Source organism: Sciurus carolinensis, chromosome 15 (assembly GCF_902686445.1).
Source record: "Sciurus carolinensis chromosome 15, mSciCar1.2, whole genome shotgun sequence".
Taxonomy (NCBI): Eukaryota; Metazoa; Chordata; class Mammalia; order Rodentia; family Sciuridae; genus Sciurus; species Sciurus carolinensis.
In genome coordinates this window covers 42,253,315-42,277,175 of record NC_062227.1, presented here as the reverse complement: position 1 = coordinate 42,277,175, position 23,861 = coordinate 42,253,315, and the positions used below count along the sequence as shown (strand labels likewise).

Below are 23,861 nucleotides of genomic sequence, written 5' to 3'. Positions count from 1 at the left end.
GTGGGATGGGATGGTCATCAATTCAGAGTCAGGCCCAGAGTGAGGAATTATCACATAGGGAGTGTTCATTTGTTGCCGAAAGAAAATAGTCTTATTTATAAATCTTGCTTAGAACAAAGCAGCAGGCTGCTGTTTAGGCCCTGATACTTAGCCATCCCTCAAAATCAACCCCACCAGAGCATCCTGTGCAAAAGGAAGATGCAGATTGGAAGGAGGAATGCCAAATCTGAGTCAGGGAAGGAAACTTTGAAGGAAATACTTTAATGCTGTCAGAAGTACAATAGACTCTCAGCACTTGCTATTCCATGTGCATTAACAGGGGTTAATTCATACTGTGAGGAATCCTAGTCAGTATGGGTGTATTACAGAGACAGAAGTGTGTGCCTAGTAGCACAAACAAATTTGGTGGATTGGTTACTATAGCAACCGTACCATCACTGTCAGTGGCAATTTCTATAATCTCCCTCTCTCAAGGTTTTCACAAGCATTCACTCCAAAATAACAAGAGGGAGAGACAGAGAGATGTAATAGGATGTACAAATAAAAAGCTGAAGTTATAATGCAACTATCTTAAACTGCTCTCTTGCATAATTATTAAAACCTAAAAGTCAGACAGATGTGGGTTCAAATCCCACCTCAACCACTTACAAGCTGTCTCTCTTTGGGTAATTTTACTTAACCTATTTTCAGATTCCCCTCCTATAGAATGCACATAATAATATTCACCTCAGTGCAATTGCATGTGTCAAAATTTTGTATCTACAACATCTAGTCTTGAGTCTGGCCATGAATACTTAATAATTGATAGCTTTTATTTTTATAGGAATAGTTCTATTTACATCTAATATGCCTTTATTAGGCAGAACTGTTAATTCCATATGATATGTTCATTGGGTCCCCACACCCTGAGTTCCAGTGTTCTTCTAATAATGATAATGCTTCAAGCATTATGCATTGTATTCACTGTTTCATGTTTTATATTATATTCATTTTATCCACCTTTGAGTTACCTACAAAGCCTAGCTTGTCCTGGAATCCCTTCTAAGTCTGCCCATATCAGCAATCAGAAAAGTTAGAAAAATCATGGTAGATTCACATTGAACAGCTCTATTGAGTGGTGCGATCCTCCCATGTAAGTGTATAATTCAGTAGGCTTATTATATTCAGAGTTAAGCAGCCATTAGCACAATCAACTTTAGGATATTTTATCATCCTTCTATTCCCCTTCAAAAAAATCCATACCTGTTATTAATCAGCCCCATTTCCCACCACCACCACCACTGACATCTCCCCCACCTCAGCATTAGGTAGCCATTAATCTGTATTCTGCCTCCATAGATTTGCCTACTCCGGACACTTACCATAAATGGAATCATACAATTTGTGGTATTTTTTGACTAGTTTCTTTCATGCAACACAACATATTCAAACTTTATCAGGTTGTGGTATGTAACAATACTTCACTTCTTTTTATGCCTGAATAATGATTCATTATATCACATTCATTTATTGATGGACACGGATTGTTTCCATATTTTCCTATTATGAATTATGCTCTTGTGGGCACCTATGTACAAGTTTTTGTATAGTAATATGCTTTCATTTCCCTTGAGTATACACCTATGTGTAGAATTACTGGCTCCCAAGGTAACTTAATTAATAGTAAATAATTGGCTAGCCTTTTTTGGAACCACCAGATGGTTTTCCAAAGCAGCTGCACAATTCCGCATTCCTACCAGCAGCCTATGAGGTTTTAATTTCTCCACAGCCTCACCAACACTTATTATCTCTCTTTTTCATTACAGCCATCCTAGTGGGTGTGAAGTGCTATCTAATTATGGTTTGCATTTCCTTATTGCCTACTCATGTTGAGCATCTTTCCATGTGTTTATTGACCATGTTTTCTTGAAAAAATCCTTTGGCCATTTTTTAAAGTTGTGTTGTCTTTTTATTATTGAATTATAAGAGTCTTTTAAGCATTTTTAGTAAGGCTTCTTATAGTTCCTATTTCACAACTGGGGCTACTTTCTACAGGAATCAAATGTTCTTTTTGGCAAAAATAGGAGGAAAATGCATGCAGATTTATAGTGGAAATTTTTTCTAGATATTTTTATACGATACATATGACAACTATTAAAAATCTTGGTGTTTTGGCATGACAGAGAAAAAGACCTGTGATTGATGTTGATGTTTTTTGTTTTCTCCTTTGTTTGATTATCTTGGTTTTGTTGACTTAGGTATTGTATTTCTCAAATGGTAGCCTGGACCTGGTTAAGTAAATCTGTTATTTAAAGAAAAAATATTTATTATTCAAGTTATGTACTTAAATGTTCTTAAAGGCATGTAAGAAGTATTTATTCCAACAATGTTTATGTAAACAATTATTCTAGGGAAATGAAGTGGAATTCTTTAACTGTCAAGATAGTGATAACTCATAAAAAATACTGCAGAATAAAAAGAAATATGTCAAAAGAGAACAAAATGAAAAAAAAAATAGAAACTCTCAGTTTAAGAGTGATGTAAAAGCATTCCTTGTGGGGATCAGCAGGAAACAGCAAAGCATAGGATTTTCAGTCATGGCTGAGACTCAGCTGAGGGCTTCACTACACACATCGCCAAGACATGGAAAAGCTAAATCCATCATGAGAATGACTTGTGCGGGTTCGTCTTTCCCTTTTCCTTGATGCAGTCTCCCTGCAGTTTTCCTCGGGGACCAAAAAAAAAAAAAAAAACCCTACAACTTGTTTATTTTTAATTTTTTTGGTAGTTGTAGATGGACAGAGCCTTTATTTTATTTGTTTATTTTTATGTGGTACTGAGGATTGAACCCAGTACCTCACATCTGCTAGGCAGGTGCTCTGCCTCTGAGCCACAGCCCCAACCCCAAAACCTACCACTCGACAAGAAATTACTTTGTATTCCTCTACATAGGTTTGGCGACGTTACTTTAGCTTGGAGTGTGTGGATATGGAGAACAGTCAACAAACTGAACCCAAGGCTTCATGATTATGCTTCAGGACAGAACGATTTCCATTTTACCCTCTGTTAAAAGATTCGCCTCTCAGTTACATAACAAAGAAAACTCTGGATCACTATCATAACTTTGAATGCAAGGTGGTAGTGATTTTAGTAAGGATGTGATACATTTCTAGTGTTTAGGATGCATAACCAACAGGTGCCAAGAAAGCAGATGACTTCTCAATGTCTCACTTTTTCTTCCTTTCTTTAGAACCTAGGTGTCTTCTTCCCTTGACAAAAGTCTTGTTAGAGAAGGTACTTCATTCTGGATTCTTGAGACACCTAGAATCCTGACAAACTCCACTAATGCTGCTCAGGCATTATCATATTCAAAATTTAGAAAGAGAGAAAGCAGACAGTGCAATACTGAAAGGTTTAAATACCATCCTCAATGCATTCAAATAAATTTAAGACTTGGGATTTTTCCAGAGTTAAAGAGCAGCAAATTACACCAGCAACAAGTAGCTTAGCTACAGTAAAGATCCATTCCAAGGAAGGGGGCATCTGTGTGCACCAAAGAACTCCTCAAGGCTTCCGTCAATGGAGTCAAACTAACAGTCCAAGTTCAGAAAACAATAGCCTTTTTGACCTAGAAAGAATAATCTTATCCTAGAAAGAATTTTGCTAGAGAGTGCTTCATTTTTTTTTTTTTTAAGCAAGGAAACTAGTCTCAGAGCATGAGAAATGTTTAAAATTCCTGAAAATTTATGTCAATGACTCTATAGATGCTAATTACAGCCCATCACAAAAGTTTATGGCAGTCATTTCTCTATATAAGATATATCTATTCTTATCCCTACTAGTTTCCCCTTCTGCCTTTGCAATACTGTCATCCATTAACATTTGCTGCATGCGTACTGTATCCTGAGCACCAGAGGAGTAAGTACGGAGTCTGCCTCTTCACCTTCCATTGTCTCCATACAGAGCCTGGTTGATAGATGGCTATGAAGTCCAGCTATTCTTTGTGAAGTTAAGATCTTTTCTCAAGGCAGTCACACTGGGTTTCACCACGAGGGTTCCATCTCAAGTGTCAGTTCCTAAAAATGAGCGTGAGACTCTTTGGTCCTTTCCAGCCTACATTCCTATTGGCTGGACAGTTCTATTAAAGAGAGCTGTGTTAGTCTGCTGGGCTGCCACTGTAGAATACCACAGACGGGGTGACTGGAGGTCAGAAGTTCAAGACCAAGATTCAAGACCAGAGAAACCTTGGTTTCTGGTGAGGCCTCTCTCCCTGGCTTGTAGGCCTTTTCTCTGTATCCTCACATATTCTTTCCTTGGTGTTTGCGCAAGAGATCTCATATCTCTTCCTCTTCTTACAAGCACATCAATCCTGTTGGATTAGGGTCCCTCTCAGATGACCATCCTTTAACTTCAAATCCTTAAAGGTACATATAATGTCACATTGAGGTTTAGGACTTCAACATATGAGTTTGGAGGAGACAAATTGATCACAAAAGCCAAGAAGAGGATATCAGGAACTAGAAAACAGGTCAGGTTAGGAAAACTAATTGAAATGTTACTTTTCACCTAGATCAGTATAGGCAAAGTTATACAGACAGGTGAGCATCTATCCAAATCTTTTGCCTCTTTCAGCAAGGCAAAACTACAAGTGGAAAAAAAATAAAATACAGTCCCTCTTTCCTCCATCCCAGAAAATCTTGTGTTAATCGGTAGTTCTCTTAAGACTCAACCACAGAGATGTTTTATAAAAATGTATCTTTCCCACGCCAACCCCAGAGATTTTAAATAAATTGGTCTGGAATATGGTCCCAGGAACCGGCATATTTAGTAAGAATCCCAGGTGATTTTACTTCCGGTGGCTTTTAGACCACACTTTGAAAATCACAGATCTAACATAATTATTTCTGTTTTCCAATTTGCTACATATCTGTAGAAGATAGGAGAAGCTATTAATAGTAATTTATTCTAAGTTTAGAGAAAATTTTTTGCAAAATTAAAAGAAATCTGATTAATGGACATGAGAAAAAGGGAAATAAGTGCTAGGAAAGTTATCAGAATTACCAGTCTCTAGGGGACTTTTACCTGGAAATAAAACCTGGATACCACCTCACGAGAGTTTTAAGACACAGTGTAATGTCCACAATTCAACTTCAGGGAATGCAGTAAACTTTCCCCAAATAATTTGTTTCTGCATGTCAAAGGGGTGATGATTGAAAGGATGTTGCTGCTGATTGACTAGTGGGTGGGTCCCAGAGGTCTCACCAGATACCCTTTCAGAGGGGAACATTGGACCTCATGCCACAGAGCCCTGGAGCTGGAACTTGGGTTCTCTTTGTCGCCATTGTCCCTCCAGGGTTGAAGCAGCAAACAGAAAGAACTGACTCCCTACAGAGAGGCAAAGCAAAAGAGGAAGAAAAGAGATTCCTATTTCACCCACAACAGCAGGGTGTCCCTAAGCTGGATCCCACCAGCTATACCTCATTGTCTCCACCGTACAAACCCCCAGGGCCCGCCTCACTCCTCAGCAGCAGATCTACCCCCCAAATAATAATTTCTCCCTTTACCCTAGCCCCAGGATAATGATTCTTGCCCTAAAAGTGAATTTGGGGCCTTTTGAGAAGGCCATTTCTTAAAGATGGACACCTATTTGTTGTCATGAATGTTCCAGGAAATGCTTGAAATAACATATCCAGTTGCTAACTAACTTTCCCCACTGTCTCCCTGCATGCCACTCCCACAGTGACTCTCCAAGTGGAAAGAGCCTTCTTGGCAGGAGCCTGGCTCCAGTTCCTCCCAGGGAGCTTCAGTTTCCCCACAAGAAATCTCTCCCTGGAGTTAGAGTAGCGGGTGAATTGGTCTCAGATCATGAGGTGGGACCTGGCCATTTTCCCTCTTAGCCTCATCTTGAATGACTGAACTCCCTTCTTCAGAAAGTTATTTTGTTAAAACTTGTGAGTCTCAGAGACATAATTTTAGTGGGATATGCTGTATCCTTCTGAACTTGAATTTTCATTATTATTTTGTGATCTTGCACATTTCTACACTTTTTCTTGGTGGGGGGCAGGTACCAGCGTTTCTTCAGGTCAGGAAGTCACTCATCTCTTCCAAACACCAGCCAGATGAGAGGGAGTGGGAGACCCAGAGAGAGAGAAGTCTCAGTAATGGGATTGGTTCTCAGGAGGCAGCATAGTCTAATAATTGGGCTTTCTTAGGGGCTTAAGTGCAGGCATTACTTACGAGTCCATCACTACGGCGAGAGTGATGCTTTGTCTCCTTTCTTCACTAGGCTATGCAGAGTCTGAATGGCTCCTCTGTGACAGGCTGCATAGAAGGGCTTCTCTCTGGATCAAGGAGAACAGCTTTCTCCTATCACACAAATCCTGGTTGGTCCCCATCAGCTAGTTCTGTAGCAAGCAGCCATGCTAGTGAGCAGTGTGGGAGGATTAGTGTGAGAGGTAATTCTTGCCATGCAACTTCCTCACAGGGATATGGGGAGGATTCATGAGATGCTATTTCCATTGCAGTTTATGCTCTTCAGAAGAAAAGCACTAAGTACTAGGTATTAGAATTAGGGATTATATAGGTAATCAAGCAGAGAAGATATTCAACTGCTTCTAGTTACAAAGTAAGCTTTAATCTGGGAGGTGGGGAAGGAGGGAAGGAAATGCATTGAGTATAAAAATGGCTGGAAGCCATTGTTCCTCATGAAGCCAAGAACCAAGAATGGAGCATCAGGTGAAGATGGACCAGTCCTGGCTATTGAGGCTGTGAGCTAAGCTGGGGACCAGGGGATTTCATGGAGTTGGATGAAACCCTTAAGGTGTGTTGGTACTATCTGCCTCTGTCACCATTAGCCAGCTTTGGTGAGTGCAGGAATGTGGCGAAACCATTGGCAAACTGCTCATCCTCATGCTGGAGGACAGTGTCCCGTTCTGGAATGAGTATGTGACAGGGAAGAATTGCGGTGACCCCGGTAGGCTATAGGGACCAAAATGAGGAGTAAAGGGGTGGGAAGAAGGTCAATTACAATTGTAAGATGTAAAGCCATAGCCTTTAAGATGTCGATCTTTCATGATCACACACATAGCAAGTGACAGAATTGGAATGTAACTCAGATTTCAGAGCTTCCAATGTTAAAGTTCTGGTTTCCTCTCTTTATTATAGTGTGTCTTCAAAAATGGTTTACCTACTTCTGGAAAAATATGAGATCATTTCAGAAGGCACAGGAGAAATCATTTTTTACTTTATTTTAATAAGTTGGGTATTATTGTAGTTTAGCATAAGTTAGAAATAAAACACAATTAACTGATGGAACCCATGGTTTCATAAATATAGTTGCTTAGAACAATGGTTCTCAATAGTGGTTATGCACTAAAATTGCCCAGGAAGATATGTATTTAAAAAAAAAAATGATGTTGGGTCCCATCTTAGCTCATTAAATTAGGATCTCTGAAAAGTGGCCCAACCCTAAAAATTATATGAAAGTTCTTTATATCTTGAAACCATTAGAGAAAGCTGGGATTTTTTTTTAAGTATTTTAAGTGAGAATTATGAAATAAATAATATCATAGTATATAGGTAAGGTAAAAAAATCATAAAGTCCTATGCTATAATTTTAATGGGCTATATTATATCCTTCAGAACTTGAATTATTATTAGTATTTGTGTCTGCACTATTATTAGATCTGTGTCTGCACTTTTTACTTTGCAGCAAGTTCTAGCTTCCTTAAGTTAGGAAGTCACTCATTTTTTCCTAAAGCCAGCCAGATGAGCCTTATAACTGAAATTTGCTAAATATTGCAATAGATCAGCTGGGCATGGTAGCACACACCTATAATCCAAGTGATTTAGGAGGCTGAGACAGGAGGATCACAAGTTTGAAGCCAGCAAACTTAGTGAGACCCTAAACAACTTACCAAGACACTGCCTCAAATGAAAAAGGGTAGGGGGTGTAACTCATTGGTAAAGTGTCCCTAAATTCAATCCTCAGTACTTAAAAGAAGAAAAACTCACTCTATCATGGTTAGCTCCCATTTTATGAGACAACACTGATTTCAAAGAACAAACAGAAAAGCAGAGATATCCAACAAAAACAATGAATGGGGTGGTTATGACAAGAGCAAAGCTGATTATTTGGGCACACTCAAGTAGGGATGAAAATCCAGGAGTTTTTGGTGGGTATTGCATACTAAAGGTAACGGGTTATATTTGGGAGTTAGTCAATATGACAATGTTAGTCAGCTTTCCATTGCTGTAACAAAATACCTGAGATAATCACTGAAAAAGAAGAAAAGTTTATTTTGACCCACAGTCTTAGAAGTTTCAGTTCATGTTTGGTTGGCCCTGTTTCTTTTGGACCTGTGGTGAAGCAGCACATCATGGACCAGAGCATGTGGTGGAGGAAGCTGCTTTCTTCATGGTAGCCAGGAAATGAAAGAAAGCAAGGAAGACAATGGCACCCCACAATCCCCTTCAAGGGCACACCCCCAGTGAATTAAAATTTCCCATCAGATCCCACCTCTTAAAAGTTTCCACCTTTTAACAACCTCTCCCCATTCCCACTGACTTGATCTTAAAACCAGTGGGGGGAGGTGGGGGGAAGAAACAAAGAACCTATAACATGTTCTAGGGTAGTTGAATTACAAGTGAGTTTTTTCATTTGTTTGTTCTTTTATTCATCATAGCTTCCTTCGTACAACAAGCATTTGAGCACCTACTGAGTGCAAAGTTCTTTTTCGCTTTTAACTATAGACAGAAATTTCCTTAGTGAGCATGCACTGTCATTACATCGTGACGTAGGAGATCTTGCAGTCACTTCCATTGTAATAGAACTAGATAATGCATATGGCTAATCATTCTCCAGTCACTACACAGCCAGCCTCCGGTGGGATGAAGAGAGTGACTCCAAAGGCAGGAGATGGGATGCTGAGGCACTTCCAGCCACATCTGAGAGTCACAGGCGAGTTGTGTGAGAAAACTCTAGAGACATTCCTGTGTGAAATGGAGGAAATAAAACCCATCCTGAGGCATGGGAAGAAGTGCCCAAGCCCCCTTTCCTCTACTCTTTCATCTGTTAAATGGGGATAATGATACTTTGTGTTTACCTACCTCAGAGAGGCATTATCAGGTCTATTTAAAGGCTCTTCCCATGAAAGCTGCTGTGTAATTACCAAGAACAGCTATGATAAAGAAACCTAAATACAACAGCAAATCAGCTGGAACAAATTCTCAAGGGAGTTTACTTCTCTGGAAAATTTTAAGAACAGGGTAGCAGTTCTCCTTTGGAGAGCCCCAGGTACCAGTCTGGCAAGAAGTTCAGGGAAGGCTAGCTGACTTTTGAAGCCTCCTTCTGGCCAACGACTCAGGATCTTCCTCTGCCTACTTTTTCCCTGTGGTGGAAGCAATTTCCATCTGAAGTTTCTCTTTCAGGTTTTTTTTTTTTTTTTGGGGGGGGGGGACTTTGTTTTTGTTTTTTGGGTTTTTTTTTTTTTTTTTTTTTTTTTTTTTTTCCCAGATCTTGACTCACACATTCTTTTGTACCTGAAATGAATTTCAAGCAGGGAAAAAGAGAGAAAGAAAAGAAAGGCGGTTACAATGTGGAAGAAATGTGCATTTTATAGATGACAGGTAATGGAGAATTTGTCAATGGTTTTTAAGAAGAGAATCATTAATGTCAGACTTTGCTAAAATGTATTGACAAAACAAAACAAAGTTCAAGGCCAGTTTCAGCAACTGAGTGAAACCCTGTTACAAAATTTTAAAAATGAAAAGGGCCAAGGATGTGGCTCAGTGGTATAATGCCCTGGGTTCAAAGAAGAAGGAGGAGGAGGAAGAGGGGGAGGAAGGTGAGGAACAGGAGGAGGAGGAGGAGGAGGAGGAGGAGGAGGAGGAGGAGGAGGAGGAGATTAATTAGGCATAGAAGTACAGAAAGCAAGGTACCCACTTGAGAGAGCCACCCCAGACAGAGCAGGATAATGGCAGCTTGACTGGAATGAAGAGAGAGATTTAAGAAGCACTGCAGCTATTGAATCCACAGACTAGAGTAATAAAGAGGGAGGACAGTCAGAATCCCTACAATTTGGTCAGGTTGTGGAGACAACCTTACCTGAGAGAACTGGTAGCCCAGAGAGTGAACGGATTGAATTTATGAATGAAGCCTGGACCAGTACTATTGCAGGAAGTCCAGTGGTTTTAGATTTTTGTTAAACTTGCTTGTCTGACTTCTGCTGCCTATAAACAGTATAACATATGGTATTTAAAAGACTTCTAAGCAATCAAAATTCCAAAATTCCAAAGATTGTTTTCAAACGAGAGCTTTGTAAGGTTAATAATTGTGCATTACAATAATGTCTATCATTTGTCAATTCATTACTATGGGAGCTTTGTAAATATTTTACATATGACAACTCCAGTTGTCATTAGGAGTTCTCAGATCTGGTATAATTGGCACAAACACCTCCAATCCAATGACTTGAGGAAATCCAAAACTCGTCGCTGTGGACTAAATGTTTGTGTCCTTCCCTCTCAATATTCACATGTGAAACCCTAATCCCCAGTGGAATAGAACCTGGATTCGGGACCTTTGGGGGATAATTAGGTAATGAGGGTATGCCCTTGCAAGGGGTTAGTGCCCTTGTGAGATAGGAAAGAGCTTTTTATCTCCTCCGACCATGTTAGCACATAAATAGGAAGCTGGCCCTATCCAGGAACTAAATCCACTGGCACCTTAATCTTGTACTTCCTAGTCTCCAAAAACTATAAAAAACAAATGTCCATTACTTAAACCACCCAGTCTGAGGTATTTTTGTTACAGCAGCCTGAACTGACTCACACACCCATCCTCCTATCTGTGAATTTGTGGAGGCATGTGTTTTCCTGGCCTTTCCTGCCTCCCAGAGAGGAGGCACTCTCCTACATCGCTGACATGCTACCAGACAAGAAATTGCCCCTTAATGCTTTTAAAAAAATAATCAGCCATCATGGATTTGGTCAAGTATTCTGAAACTGTAAGGTCATGGAAAGAGTCAGAATTTCTTGAAATCTTCCCTGACCTCTCCCTACTGGCTGGCATTGATAGCATCAAGGTTTTCTCCTTTCACTGGGTGGAGATACTCATCTTGCAAGGTTTCAGCGGCACAAAGGATCTGGTTCTAGAAAGTGGTTTGGTCACAAGTAGTAACCCTTTACTTGCCCATTACACCTTAATGACTTCATTAAATGTCACAACATTCTTCTAAGATTATTCCCACTTAACAGATGAGGCAACTGAGGCTAAGAGTCAACCCAAGGATATAAGCATAACAAATGGTAGAATGAGAATTTAAATCCAGGTCTGACTGACTCCCTAACTTGACATGAACTTGAATTTTGAAAGATCGTGTAAGGCTTATCTATTCTGGTTTACTTTGCCTCTTTAAATTAAATTAAATTTCTATTAAATTTTTGTTTCCAAAAAAAGGGCCATGAGTAGAGAATTACAGAGTAAAATATCAGTGATTTAGTATCATTTCAGAGAGAATGAGTTAGAATAATTAGAAACAATCTAAACAAAGGAAATACAATTCTTTATTATTTTTAATTTTATTTTTAATAGTTCTTTTTAGTTACGCATGACATTAGGATTCATTTTGACATAAAAGCATGGAATATAATTTGCTCTAATTCAATCCCCAGTACTTCCCCTTTCCCTTCCCTTCTACCTCCCCTGTTCCCTTCCCTCCACTCTACTGATCTTTCTGCTGTTTACTTATTTTTCTTTCACTAGCGCCTTGTGCTTTTATTATTTTTAGATAATAAAATTCGGGTGGGGACATAGGCTACCTGATTGATAAAACCTGCAAGTTGCACAAAAGAATGGTTCATGTTGATGGTCACAATGACGATGACCTTGCTGCTGCTGAGAGCTGGCATTGGGTTAGCACTGATTTAAATGTTCTCCGTGTGTTCTTTCTTTTAATTCTGAAAATTGAAGGAGCCTATGTCTTAGGTCTATTGTTTCTCTATTTTACAAACAAGATTAACTAGGGACAAAGAGAATGGCCAAAGCTCACTCACCTCAGAAGAGTTGAAACCGGGCATCTTACTTTGACTCTGAAGCCTGCACCCTTGACAACTTACCTAAAGCCAGGGTGCCTTCATAGATGTCCTCAGAAAGAGGGAATTCAATGTCATGAAGAACAGGGCAGTCACTCCTTGTTCCCACTATGATCCTTACAACAGTATCTGGAACATAGAAGAAGTTCAGTTAACAATTGCTAACTAGTAAATGATTTCAAACAAAATGTCTCAATCAGGAGAGAACATAAAAACCTTAAAAAATACCTATTCATGCAGAGTTGTTGGAAATACTTTAATTAGAAATACAAAATAGGAAACTTTTGGCTTGAAAGCATTTGCTTTTTTTTTTTTAATTTTTATTTTTTTATTGTAAACAAATGGGATACATGTTGTTTCTCTGTACATGGCGTAAAGGCATACCGTTTGTGTAATCATAAATTTACATAGGGTAATGTTGTTTGATTCATTCTGTTATTTTTCCCCTTCCCCCCCCACCCCTCCCACCCCTCTTTTCCCTCTATACAGTCCTTCCTTCCTCCATTCTTGCCCCCTCCCTAACCCTAACTCTAACCCTAACGCTAACCCCTCCCACCTCCCATTTTGTGTCATCATCCACTTATTAGCAATATCATTCGTCCTTTGGTTTTTTGAGATTGGCTTATCAGCATTTGCTTTTTAAAAAAAAAAAAAAAACATGTTTGTAATCATATGCAAAATGGGCACCCAATTCTGCTTCCTGACTCGTAAAAGATTACTATGATTTTAAGAGGCCATAAAAGGAAAATATATATATATATATTTGTCATCTATCATATAGCATTTATTATATTGTGTATAATTTTGACCTTCACATTTTAAAAGGAATTGTGATAGTCTAAAGTATACTAAAAGGCAGTGAACCGGATGGAAGGAAAATTGAAGTTTTTTCAGAGAGAAATGTGAGTTTTCAACATGGAGAAGAGGATATTTGGCAAGTATCTCCAACATTTGAATATCTGCATTCTTCTCTGGAAGACCTAGGTAGGTTATTCAGCTTAGCATATAGAGAAAAATATATATCTAATTCAACTATCCAAAAACTTTCAATAATAGAGTGGTTTTGAAAAGCTAAGGTTCATTTCATTATCAACTTATAAATAGATAAGAACTATTACTTAAACAAAGGACGAATGATATCGCTAATAAGTGGATGATGACACATAATGGGGGGTGGGAGGGGTTAGCGTTAGGGTTAGGGTTAAGTTTAGGGTTAGGGATAAGGAGGGTGGTAAGAATGGAGGAAGGAAGGATTGTATAGAGGGAAAAGACGGGTGGGAGGGGTGGGGGGGAAGGGAAAAAATAACAGAATGAATCAAACAGCATTACCCTATGTAAATTTATGATTACACAAATGGTATGCCTTTACGCCATGTACAGACAGAGAAACAACATGTTTCCCATTTGTTTACAATAAAATAAAAAAAAATAAAAATAAAAAAAAGAACTATTTCTTATAAATTCTTAACACAATTTCTACATTATGCAGAGGACTGGAATAAGTCAGTGGCTCCATCTCTAGCAATGTGTTAGAATCAACTGGAAGTTTATGGGACCATTTTAAAGACTTCTCCCATTGAATCATAATCATTGAGCTTTGGGAATTAAGAATCTATCAAGAATTTTAAAATTTTAATCCCCTTACATGACTCTAGTGATTTGCCAGAGTTGGACATCACTGAACTGGATTACCACAGAACTTCCCTTCAACTCTGTGATTTGATAATTCTTACCGAATTGTGCAAGAACTTCATTTGTAAATGAAAGAGAATTATCTATAGTCTGTAAAGTGAATATGGTCTAAAGGCACATAGGTAGCTCTAAAGTGCCTACTAACCAGCTGATTTCATAAGTAGATTAAAACTCTTCTTGCAATCTACTGAATGAAAATTTTCTTCATGTTTCATGGAAAGGATAACTTTATTTGGCCCGTTTCCCAACTATTAAGGTTCCAAATCACTGAAATCAAAATAAATGAGACTTTACCATATCTAAACACCAGTATGATGAAAAATTTGTTTACACCGGGAGGTTTTAGGTCATCTTTCAATCATTCATCCCCAGAACCAAAGTAGTGTGCTCCTGAGCATATACGCACACATGCGCACAGACATCCAAATGTGACACTTGGTAAATGTTGGGCAATTACTGAGATGGAACAAAGGAGACCTTCAAATTCCATCGCCTTTTTAACCTTACATTTTTGGATCTAAAAATCTAAGAACTCAAATCAAAGCATTCAAATAATATTATTGACCACGCTGTTCTCAGCTTTTTATTTAAATTTCTCTAATTTCTTATCTTTTAAATACATTACTTTGGGTCCCAGTGTGCTAAAGTGAGGAATGAGAGCAATATTTTTACAGGAATAAAAAGCTATGAAAAGAACATATTAATTTTGACTAAATTGGTTCCCTATATAAAGAGCATATGTTGCCATATGAAGGAGTTCTAATTATGGGTGAGAAGGCTACATTTGTAGATTTTGCCTAATCTAAAATTAAACCTGTAAAGCTCTGCTGGCTTATTTAGGAAAAGAATAATGGAAATCCCTTTCCACACAGTTCAGATTCTCTTAATTTTATTTTTTCAATTCACGAGCTATTTTTTTCCCAGTGTTTTCAGATTGAAGTTCACACACATCAAATAAATGGCATGATAATCAGAGGTTCAATATCCAATACACATTCATTATTATCTGTCATTATTGTCATTGTCGCTATTATAATTGTGCATTGTAAAAAGAATGAAAGCTCTTCCATGGGAATTATTCACGTGTATTACTTTCTAGGAGTAATTGAATAGTTGACGTTGCATTTTTGTCAAAGTAAAATATGGGATGATTTTTCTCATTCGTATTTTTCTTAAGCAATAAGAAATGTGGAATAATCTCTATCAGGCTCCTTTCTTTGGATCCCAAAGTCTCATAGTTTTATGCAATGCTCAAATGTATGTTTTTTTATTACATCTATGGGAACTTTCTCACTCCTCTGTAAAATGACCTGCCACATTATAGGCTGTTTTGAGAGTCGGTGGGGGAAATGACAAGAAAACCTCTCAAGTGTGTTTCACTGTCTCATGTGTTCTTCCTTCTGTATCATGGAACTTCTCACGAGCTTTATCCTATTTTGGGTTTCTATGTGGTTCACCCTCACAAAGTACAGCTTTGAACTTTATTTAGAATTAAATAATATTGATGCTGCTTTGGACAATTGTGTAACACAGGCTTTTGAGGCAAAAGACTCCAAGTGAAATGCCATAACAAACGGAATGGATGATGATACAACAGTGCAAAAGATTTGGGATGTGTCTTCAGTCACGACGAAGGCCATACGTAATGCACCCGAAGCAGGGACCCTTCACAGAAAACACAACCAATGAGGATAGGTGGGAGTTCCTTTTCTTCCAAGTAATCTACCACACTCCCTGCAGAGACACGTGCTTTAGGGATTTGTCTTAGTGACCTGGAGTCCTGCTGTGCTGCCAGGCTAGCTAGCCCTTGCATGATATCATTGCTACCAGGGTGGAGGTGCTTACCATTGACCAACTCTGCATTGGCTTATGTATTGGAAATGGCTGCCTTTTTAGGCAGAGAGGGCAAAGACTCCAGATCCTTTTCTCATCCACAAAGACGGTTCCTTTAAGTGCAGAGAAAATCACCAGTGAGATTGGTCCAAGGAAGCCAGTTTTATCAATGACTAATATAAGCTTATATACGTATTTGAGACATGAGTTTATATCCTTGTCATTCATCAAATACATTTTGAAGCAGTACATTTATTTATGAATTAAAATAGATACAATTATGATGTTTTTGTCACAATCAGCACTTCAGTGAGTCCTTTCCTCTGTGTCTAGCCTATCCATCCTAGTCTATCTGCCTCCCGTCTGCAGTCTGGCCACATGAAAACATGTGATGTCAGGCAGTTGCAGAATCATGACTTCTGGGTGAACAGGTCTATCTACACATGATAACTTATTGCACCTGAAAAGACTGTTTGCTTTCATTTTGTCTTGCACACAGAGTGGTTGATTATTTGGACTAAAAATGTAGCGAAAGAAAGAGCCATACATCAGTTCTGTGACCATGCATTTATGAAATTATATGGCACAGGAATTACATGTGTATTGTTTCAAAAAAAAAAAAAGAGGTGCTTACTGCTCTGATTTTCCACTCAGTCACTGAAATCCTCAATGTATGGAACTCTTTGCTGTTTTACTGTTTCTGTTTGCCCACCAGCAGTCTCCAGGGCATATGGGTGCAGGTCAATGGTACATTAAATTCAAAGAAGTTGGGTTGATTGGTTTGTTCGTTTGTTTGTTTTTCTTTGCACTCAACTATATCTTCAGCGTGGCAAAATTAACACTGTAAGCTCCTATTGCGTCACTCATTCTTTTATAAGTACAGCTCCCTCTATCGATGAGTCTGGAACAGAGGAGTTTTCTCCAGAAGGTGTTTTCCTAGTGAGGCGTATACAATGCATTCAGTGGCACCAGAGTTTCATTACAGGAATTCTCTAGTTCCCTTCCTTCATATGGAAATGTCGTTAACTGTATTAAGTTAACTCTCTGAATGTTAGGTTCTTTACCAACAAATGGTGCTTCTCCACGGGGCCTGTTTCACCAAGCATCCTTGAATCTGAAGGGCCTGAATAGGTAATAATAGATTCGGAGTCATACTCTGGGTTGCGATCATATCTAAGAGGAACCCTTTTGTATTTATTGACTTTTTCCTTCAATCATGGTTGTTCTGTTTCTTCCACCACCACTTTGAGCCTTTCAGGTAAATGAAAAGTTCAATTATATGTAAAGTGACTGTTAAATCAGCAGGCCCCTTGTGGGGGTCTGGGCCTCCTCTCCCTGCTTCAGTGGCACGTGTGCTCAATCCATTACTATTCCTGAGGGTTGTACATCCATCAGGTCGCCTCGCCGGCCAGGGTGCATCTTATAGCTTTTACTGCATATGAGACATTGCAGGCCTGTTCTCAGGAACTGCCAGGCAGACTGGGAATCACAGTCACGGTTAATAGCAGCGAATTGCCAGCTCTTGATGGGTGGGTAGTCACTCCTTTCAGTGGCTGCCCCCTGGGGGAGAAGGTAGAAAACAGAGGGAGGGAATTAGAGTGACTTTGCACAGTTGAGCAGGTTCATGCCGCTGGATCAGTGGCAAGCATTGGCAGGGCTCCACTCTGGGGAGGCTCACAGCAACATCACAGTCTCATTTTTACCAATTGGTGCTGCTGTATCGCCAGTGGTGCACAGGGGGAGAGCGAGGGGAGGGCGAGCTGGGAGTGGGGGGGAGGGGATGGAAGCAGAAGTCTAAGCAAAATTAAGCAAATGAAAAAAAAAGTTCATGTTTAAACTGGTTAACCCATCCTAGTTAGCCCTGTGCTACTAATTGTACCAGACTGGTTTTGGAAGTTCCCCGAGTGATTAAAGAGTTGGCTCACAAACTCTCTGCATAACCTTAATTTTTTCAAGGTTCTTTGAGTGGAGAATGGCTTATAATAATGATTTTGACTAATACGATTTTTGACATGCAACTTTAATGCTTAACCTTAGTACCACTCCAGAGCATTTCATGTGTACTCAGCTGTAAAGAGTGATGATTTAAAGGGATAATATAAGAAAAAGGTCGTTCTAGAATGAACCTCTAACAAATTGCATAAAGGGAGCTTATTATTCCATGAGTATAGGGATATGCAGCTCTTCCGATCATTTTTCTGCTTGGTTCAAAAAAAAACTGTTGAGACATGAATGGGAAAAGAAACAGGAAAAAATGAAATAGAAATCTGCAAGCAAGGAACATTCTTTTGATGGTTATGATTTCGTTGCCACTGAAAAGACTCTACAATAATGTGGTTATTCATCTCCTCTTTTGTTTTGGGTGAAGAATTCGCTCTAACAAGAAAATGCTGTTATTGGTTGGAGGGTTGCCGCCTGGACCCGACCGGCTCCCCAGCAATTTGGTTCAGTACTACGACGACGAAAAGAAGACATGGAAAATACTCACAAGTGAGTGACTTATTTATTTACTCACCTATTTATTTCAGGTTAGAGCTGTCTTGATGAATTCGAAAACATGGTTAATCCAATTAGACATTTTATTGATTTGTTACCCTGCAGAGGTTTGTTTAGGTATCACGGGGGATTTAGAGTAAAAGACTAAATTAACATTGTAGAGGTGGCCAATTTGGTAGTCGAAAAGGCCTAAATTAAAACTGGTCTAAAGTCACTGTACTGGTTTATGTTTCTGTGCATGTTGGAATGGGTCAGGGCAGGAGAAGGGGAGCAGTGATCATCTCCTAAAATTTCTTCAGTTCTTCAGTTCATGTTTTTCTTTCTTTCTTTCTTTCTTTCTTTCTTTTTTTTTTTTTTTTTTTTTGGTTGATTGAAAATTGAAAGGTTGGTTAACAGCACTAGTAAGTTTTCTCTCATTAAAATGGTTGCTGAGTTCACTGTCTCTGTATGTAACGTTCATTTTGCTTTTTAGACATTCTTTGCTCATTAATCAGTCTGTGGAACCGGGTCTTTAGAAAAATGCCCCCTCAGATGCTCCACAACTTGGATGGACAGATATATTCATGGCCTGTCCCAGCTGCATTAAATTGCGCTTGCAAACTTCCAGCCAAGAATCTCCTCCTCCCCTCCTGAAAGGGTGATTGTGTTTTACAGCAAACCTCTTGCCTTGGGCACTGAGATTTGGAACTTATTGTTATATCGGTTATGATTCCCAATCTGACTCAGTCATGGAATCAAAAATCATCGTTTCTTGAGTGCAGCAGGCTGTGTGCACCAGTCCCCTCGTGGGCACAGTGGTTGCACTGGTCAATAAAACTAAATTTTAACTGTCAAAATTGCCCAGAGCTGTATAGATAAAATAATAAATGAGCAATTTTGATCCATAAATCAAAGCCATACATTTAAGACCAACAAAAGTGAAAGTCAGATTTTCTTATTGCATGTGTCTTTTAAGCAGTTACATATTTTACCAGAGTGTTTTTTAAAAAGAATTTCCTTTGCTCTTCCTGAAAGTTCTTTAAAATAATAGAAACAGGACCAGAGTTTGCCCAAAAGAGCAGAAGAGGAGCTAAGACTTGTGAGGTGGTGCTCGTGGTAATATATTTTGGAGTTGGCTCGCCCCAGCAAAACCTGCAGTATCATCATCCGGGAATTGCAGTGAGAACCTCCCCGGATGCCACTGTACTAAGGTTCTAGTAAAGAAGTGGTGGAATAGTAATAGTGAGAATAAGATGAAAAAAGAAAAAAGAAGTTAGAGATGTCTAAAGATTTTTATTCTCCTTTTGATGAAAATACCATTAATAGTGGTTTAAACATCTGAGTGAGTGATCATGCTATATTTTAAAGATTCACCAGAAATGAAAACTAAAGTAAAACCAAAGAACCAATTCTCTTCATCAATAGAGAAAACCTACACAGGATGATCCATGGAGACTAGGAGGAGGAGAGAAAAGAGAGGAAGGTCAAAACATTCTCAGGGAGAGATGACAGAAAAATGAGCATAACGGACAGGGAGATATTACACCCTACTAGTAAATGACATTTTTTTGAAAATCCACCTGTTTTTCCAAATATACTAAGCTTCATCCAATTTGCTACTTATTTGAAGCCCTCCTGTAAAGGTAAAGAGATTGATTGACAATACCTATGGAAAGTCTTGCATTCATTTTGAACCTTGGTCAGAGATAGGTTGTCCATCAAACTTCTTGCCCAAGCTAGGAGACTTTTGGGCACGGAAGTGATCTACTAATTAGGCCAGGCCAGCACTTATAGACTGGAATAGATGGTCACCCCATTGCCTGATTTAAGTCCCTACTTGGAAGTATATAGTAAGAGCTTATGAACTGTGCATCCTGGTTCAAGCCTAGATCTCTGACTTTGAACAGGTCATAAATATTCTGAGTCCTAATGTCTTCATTTTGTCAGTCTTTTGAATATTTTTTAAAAAATGACATTGCATTTATAAATCATCTAGCATGTAGCATGCACTCAATAAGTTGTAGATATTTTTACTCTTATTTTAATGCCACTGACAATATTAGCACAGGACAGTATCTTTATACCTTAGAAGCATCAGTCAGCACAAGTCTTTTGTGCAAAAAAAACAACAACAACTCTGTGATGGCAATGACCCCTCCACCCACTGCTCCAGAGGAGAGAGCCTATTATCCATAGTTTTCATATGTCATATGTAATAATCTATAGACAAGGAAGTAAACATAAATGGGTATCTTGGCTCAACTTACCAGATTTGAATTGAAAGGAAATAAATTAGTGTATAAATATAGAAAAGTTCTTAAAATAGAAACATATTTAAAGATTCTGGACCATACTTCTAATACACGGATAAACTTTGAAATAAGTTTCTATTCTACCTACACTCTTCATTTCACTAGGACTTGAACTTTAAAAAATTGAGTTTATTTCCTGCTTGACTCTGACTCCACGGCCCCAGATGAAGGCTTATGTTTCATGTTTGTTGAAAAAAATGTAGACAGTTTAATTTGGATAATTTCTATTGTTGGAGGTTTGTATTTTTTCATGAAGGCCACTTATTAAGCCAAGTTGAAAAATTAAGTCAGGTAACTGACACATTTTCATACTATTTAGGCCACATAATAATAAATTAAAAAAATGTTTCTCATGGAATAAGAAAATATTCAACTTCACCCCAAATCTAATCAAATATTAGGGATTTCCAAACTTCCCACTGTCATTCTTTTGTCCCAGAAGTGCTAAACTAATGCGTTAGGGACGTGAGGATGGTGGTGAAGGCAGGAGATGGCCCACTAGTCTGGGGCCTGCTGATTTATTGAATGACTGTCTCCATACAAACTAACCAATTAACTAACACACACCTAACACCTGAGATTGGCTGGAGCTTCTGAACCTTAGCTTACGGTGCCCATTTTGCTTGAGAAAACATTTCTCGGTGCTTCTGGCAGACAAACTTCTCTTTAAAGGATGCCATTCCACAGGCAGAAGCACAGGCACCTGCTTAGGGGAGCCATACTATTTACCCACGTTACATAGCATAGAAGAGTTAAAAGGACTTTGGAAACGCTACCTAAGGCGTAAACACTTAATAACACATCCAACAGAGCAGAGGTAAGTGAGAAGGATAATCTGGGTCTGTAAACATAAAGAAAACATTATTCAAATAGTTAACCAATCAGTGGTTTGATCCCTCCATACAGCAAAGGGACAATTATTCTCACTAAAAAGACTGTTTTGGTGACATACTGGCACCAAGGGCATTTTTATCTTCCTTTTTTAAGTAATCATTTAATATGATGTGGTCAAATTGATGTATAAGAATGACGACAGAGCTCCCCAGCCTCTATCGGAAAAAGCCTTGAGAAATAATATGCAAAAAATGACTGTACAGCCCCTTTGTCAATGTGAAGTGTTCAGTAATCACAATAAAATTGGGCATTGTTCTCTTGCCTGTAGATAATAAAACGAGAGTTGAGACGCACTTTCGTTCATTTTTACTTTACAGTACTGCTTTTCTTGTATTTCTCACTCCTGCACGCAGTCTCCTGTTTCATTCTTAACTTATTAGAAAGGAGTACAGGAGACATGAATATTAAAATGGCCAACGCAAGAAATACACCTCCTGCAATTTGCAGGCCCTAAGTCCTCCGCTTAAAGATCACACAAAACCCACTGCCACCTTGTGCCTTTAGGACAGATTTCTTACATCCCCAAGTTTTTATGAAGTCCACATCTAGAATCACATCTCTCATCATGGGATAGCACTGAATGTCTATTTATTCCATTTATATTCCCAGTTGATTGATGTCTTTATTGATGATTGAAGGTATTTTCCAGGAATTAGCTTCCTTTTTTCTATGTTTCAGATAAGAGATTTTATTTATTGGGTTTTTCTTTGTTGCTTTCTTTAAGCGACAACAGGAAAAAGACTTCAAATATTGATTTATTCTTCCAGGTGCCAATCATGACTTCCCTTTACACATGACCGTGAAAATTGTGGAGCTCCTTCTGACCCCTCCCACTTCCCTATATTCAAGGCAGGAGAGGTGCCCTTTGTACCTTCAGTTCATTTGCTCTACTTTGTGATGTAAGAATATGAGGCTTTCTGTTTTCCAATCATGGTATACTGGTCCCCTCTGTTGTCTTCTGGACCATGAAGGACACTTAACTTGATCCCATGCACATAGGAAGGGTCCTGGGACAGGTTGTCATCAATTTCTTTTAGAAGAGTTACAAAGATCAGAAAGCTTGTGGACTTTTCATCCATAAGTGTCCAAGAAATAGTAATGAGAAAACCTTATGTAAGACATTGAACTTCAGTTCTGAGAGATAAATATAGCCTTGATCATATTCAGTATCTGAGCAATGGAGAATGGTTTAATTGCTGATTATTCAAGGAATTATACACCTGGAAGTTGACACGTTCGATTGGACTTCTTCTTTGGTTCTTCTGTTTCTTGATTTCTGTCCACTTCCATTCTTCGAGGATATATCGAGAGGAAAGTCAAGTTAGTCAAAAAATAATGATCATTTCTCATGGTTATTTGTTCTCAAAGCAATAAAAAGTAAGTTCAATTAAGGATTTGTACCCGTGAGATTCCTTTATTCATTTTATGTTTATTACTAAGAACCCAAACCCTCAAAATTATTTAATGTAACTTTTAGACAAAGTTTGTAAACAGTACATTCCTCATTGTAGGAATACCTGAAGAAACAATGAAGTACTTCCAGAATGTCTCTGAAAATACTGGAAATAAATTAGTCTGACTTACAGACCTCATTCCTTGATAGAGGAAGCAATTATTGAATACCCACTCTGTTGGATGGCAGGGTAGAGCATGAATATGACTATCTCTCCTCTCAATCACCTAAGGAGGCAATTATAATACAGAGAGCTAACAGAGAGACAAGGAAATCCCAGGGTACAACAAGAGCAAAAATGGGCCCCTAATCTAAACACAGGAGGTTGGGAAGTTCTCTTGGAAATGACTTTCTTAAACAGGACTTGGTACACACCTGTAATCCCGTCTACACAGGAGACTGAAGCAGGTGGGTGGCAACTTTAAAACCATCTTCTGCAACTTAGAAGACCCTATCTCAAAACAAAAACTAAAAAGGGCAGTTCAGAGGTAGAGCACTTGCTTACCATGTGAGAAGCCCTAGGTTCAACCCCTAGCAATGAAAAAGAAAATGACTTTTTAATTCTAAAAAAATGGGTAGGAATTATCTAAGCAAAGAGGTGGATGGGAAAGCATTTTAGTAAGACAGACTAGTTTTGAGAATGAAAAAAGTGAAAGAATATAGGACCTTCTAGAACCTGACCTAAATTTGTCTAACTATAGGCAAATCTGGGATAGCAAATGATAGTAACCAAGAGCTGTATCTTATGAATGCTATTTCAAACGATAACACAGATAGGTTCAAAAATTAATAATTTGGGGCTGGGGATGTAGCTCAGTGGTGAAGTACTTGCCTAGCACATGTGAGGCCCTGAGTTTGATCCCCAGCACTAGAAAAATAAATTAAGAATTTTGAGTACAGACACCTCTCTAATTTTTGTTTCCAGTGTTAGTGAAAACAAAGTGATCTAAAAAATTTATACAATAACATGCAGTTGATGTCTCCTAACTTGGAACTTTTTATTTCAATTCATGGAACAATTGTTCCATGACTTTGGATAAAAAAGAAAGGGGAAGAATTGTGTCTTGACTTTTTAAATATGTTAGCATCTAATTTTACCTTCAATGAGCTCAATTCTAATTTGAAATACA

The 23,861-nt window shown here is 38.5% G+C and overlaps 1 protein-coding gene across 2 annotated transcripts in view; it reads left to right on the top strand.

Moving 5' to 3' along the window:
- Nucleotides 1-23,861, top strand: part of Klhl14 (kelch like family member 14) — a 95,836-nt gene that overhangs the window by 12,917 nt on the left and 59,058 nt on the right. For both annotated transcript variants that reach the window (XM_047526961.1, XM_047526960.1), the window contains one exon: nt 17,966-18,087. In XM_047526961.1, coding sequence (XP_047382917.1) covers nt 17,966-18,087 — 122 coding nt within the window. The remainder of the gene's footprint in view (nt 1-17,965; nt 18,088-23,861) is intronic.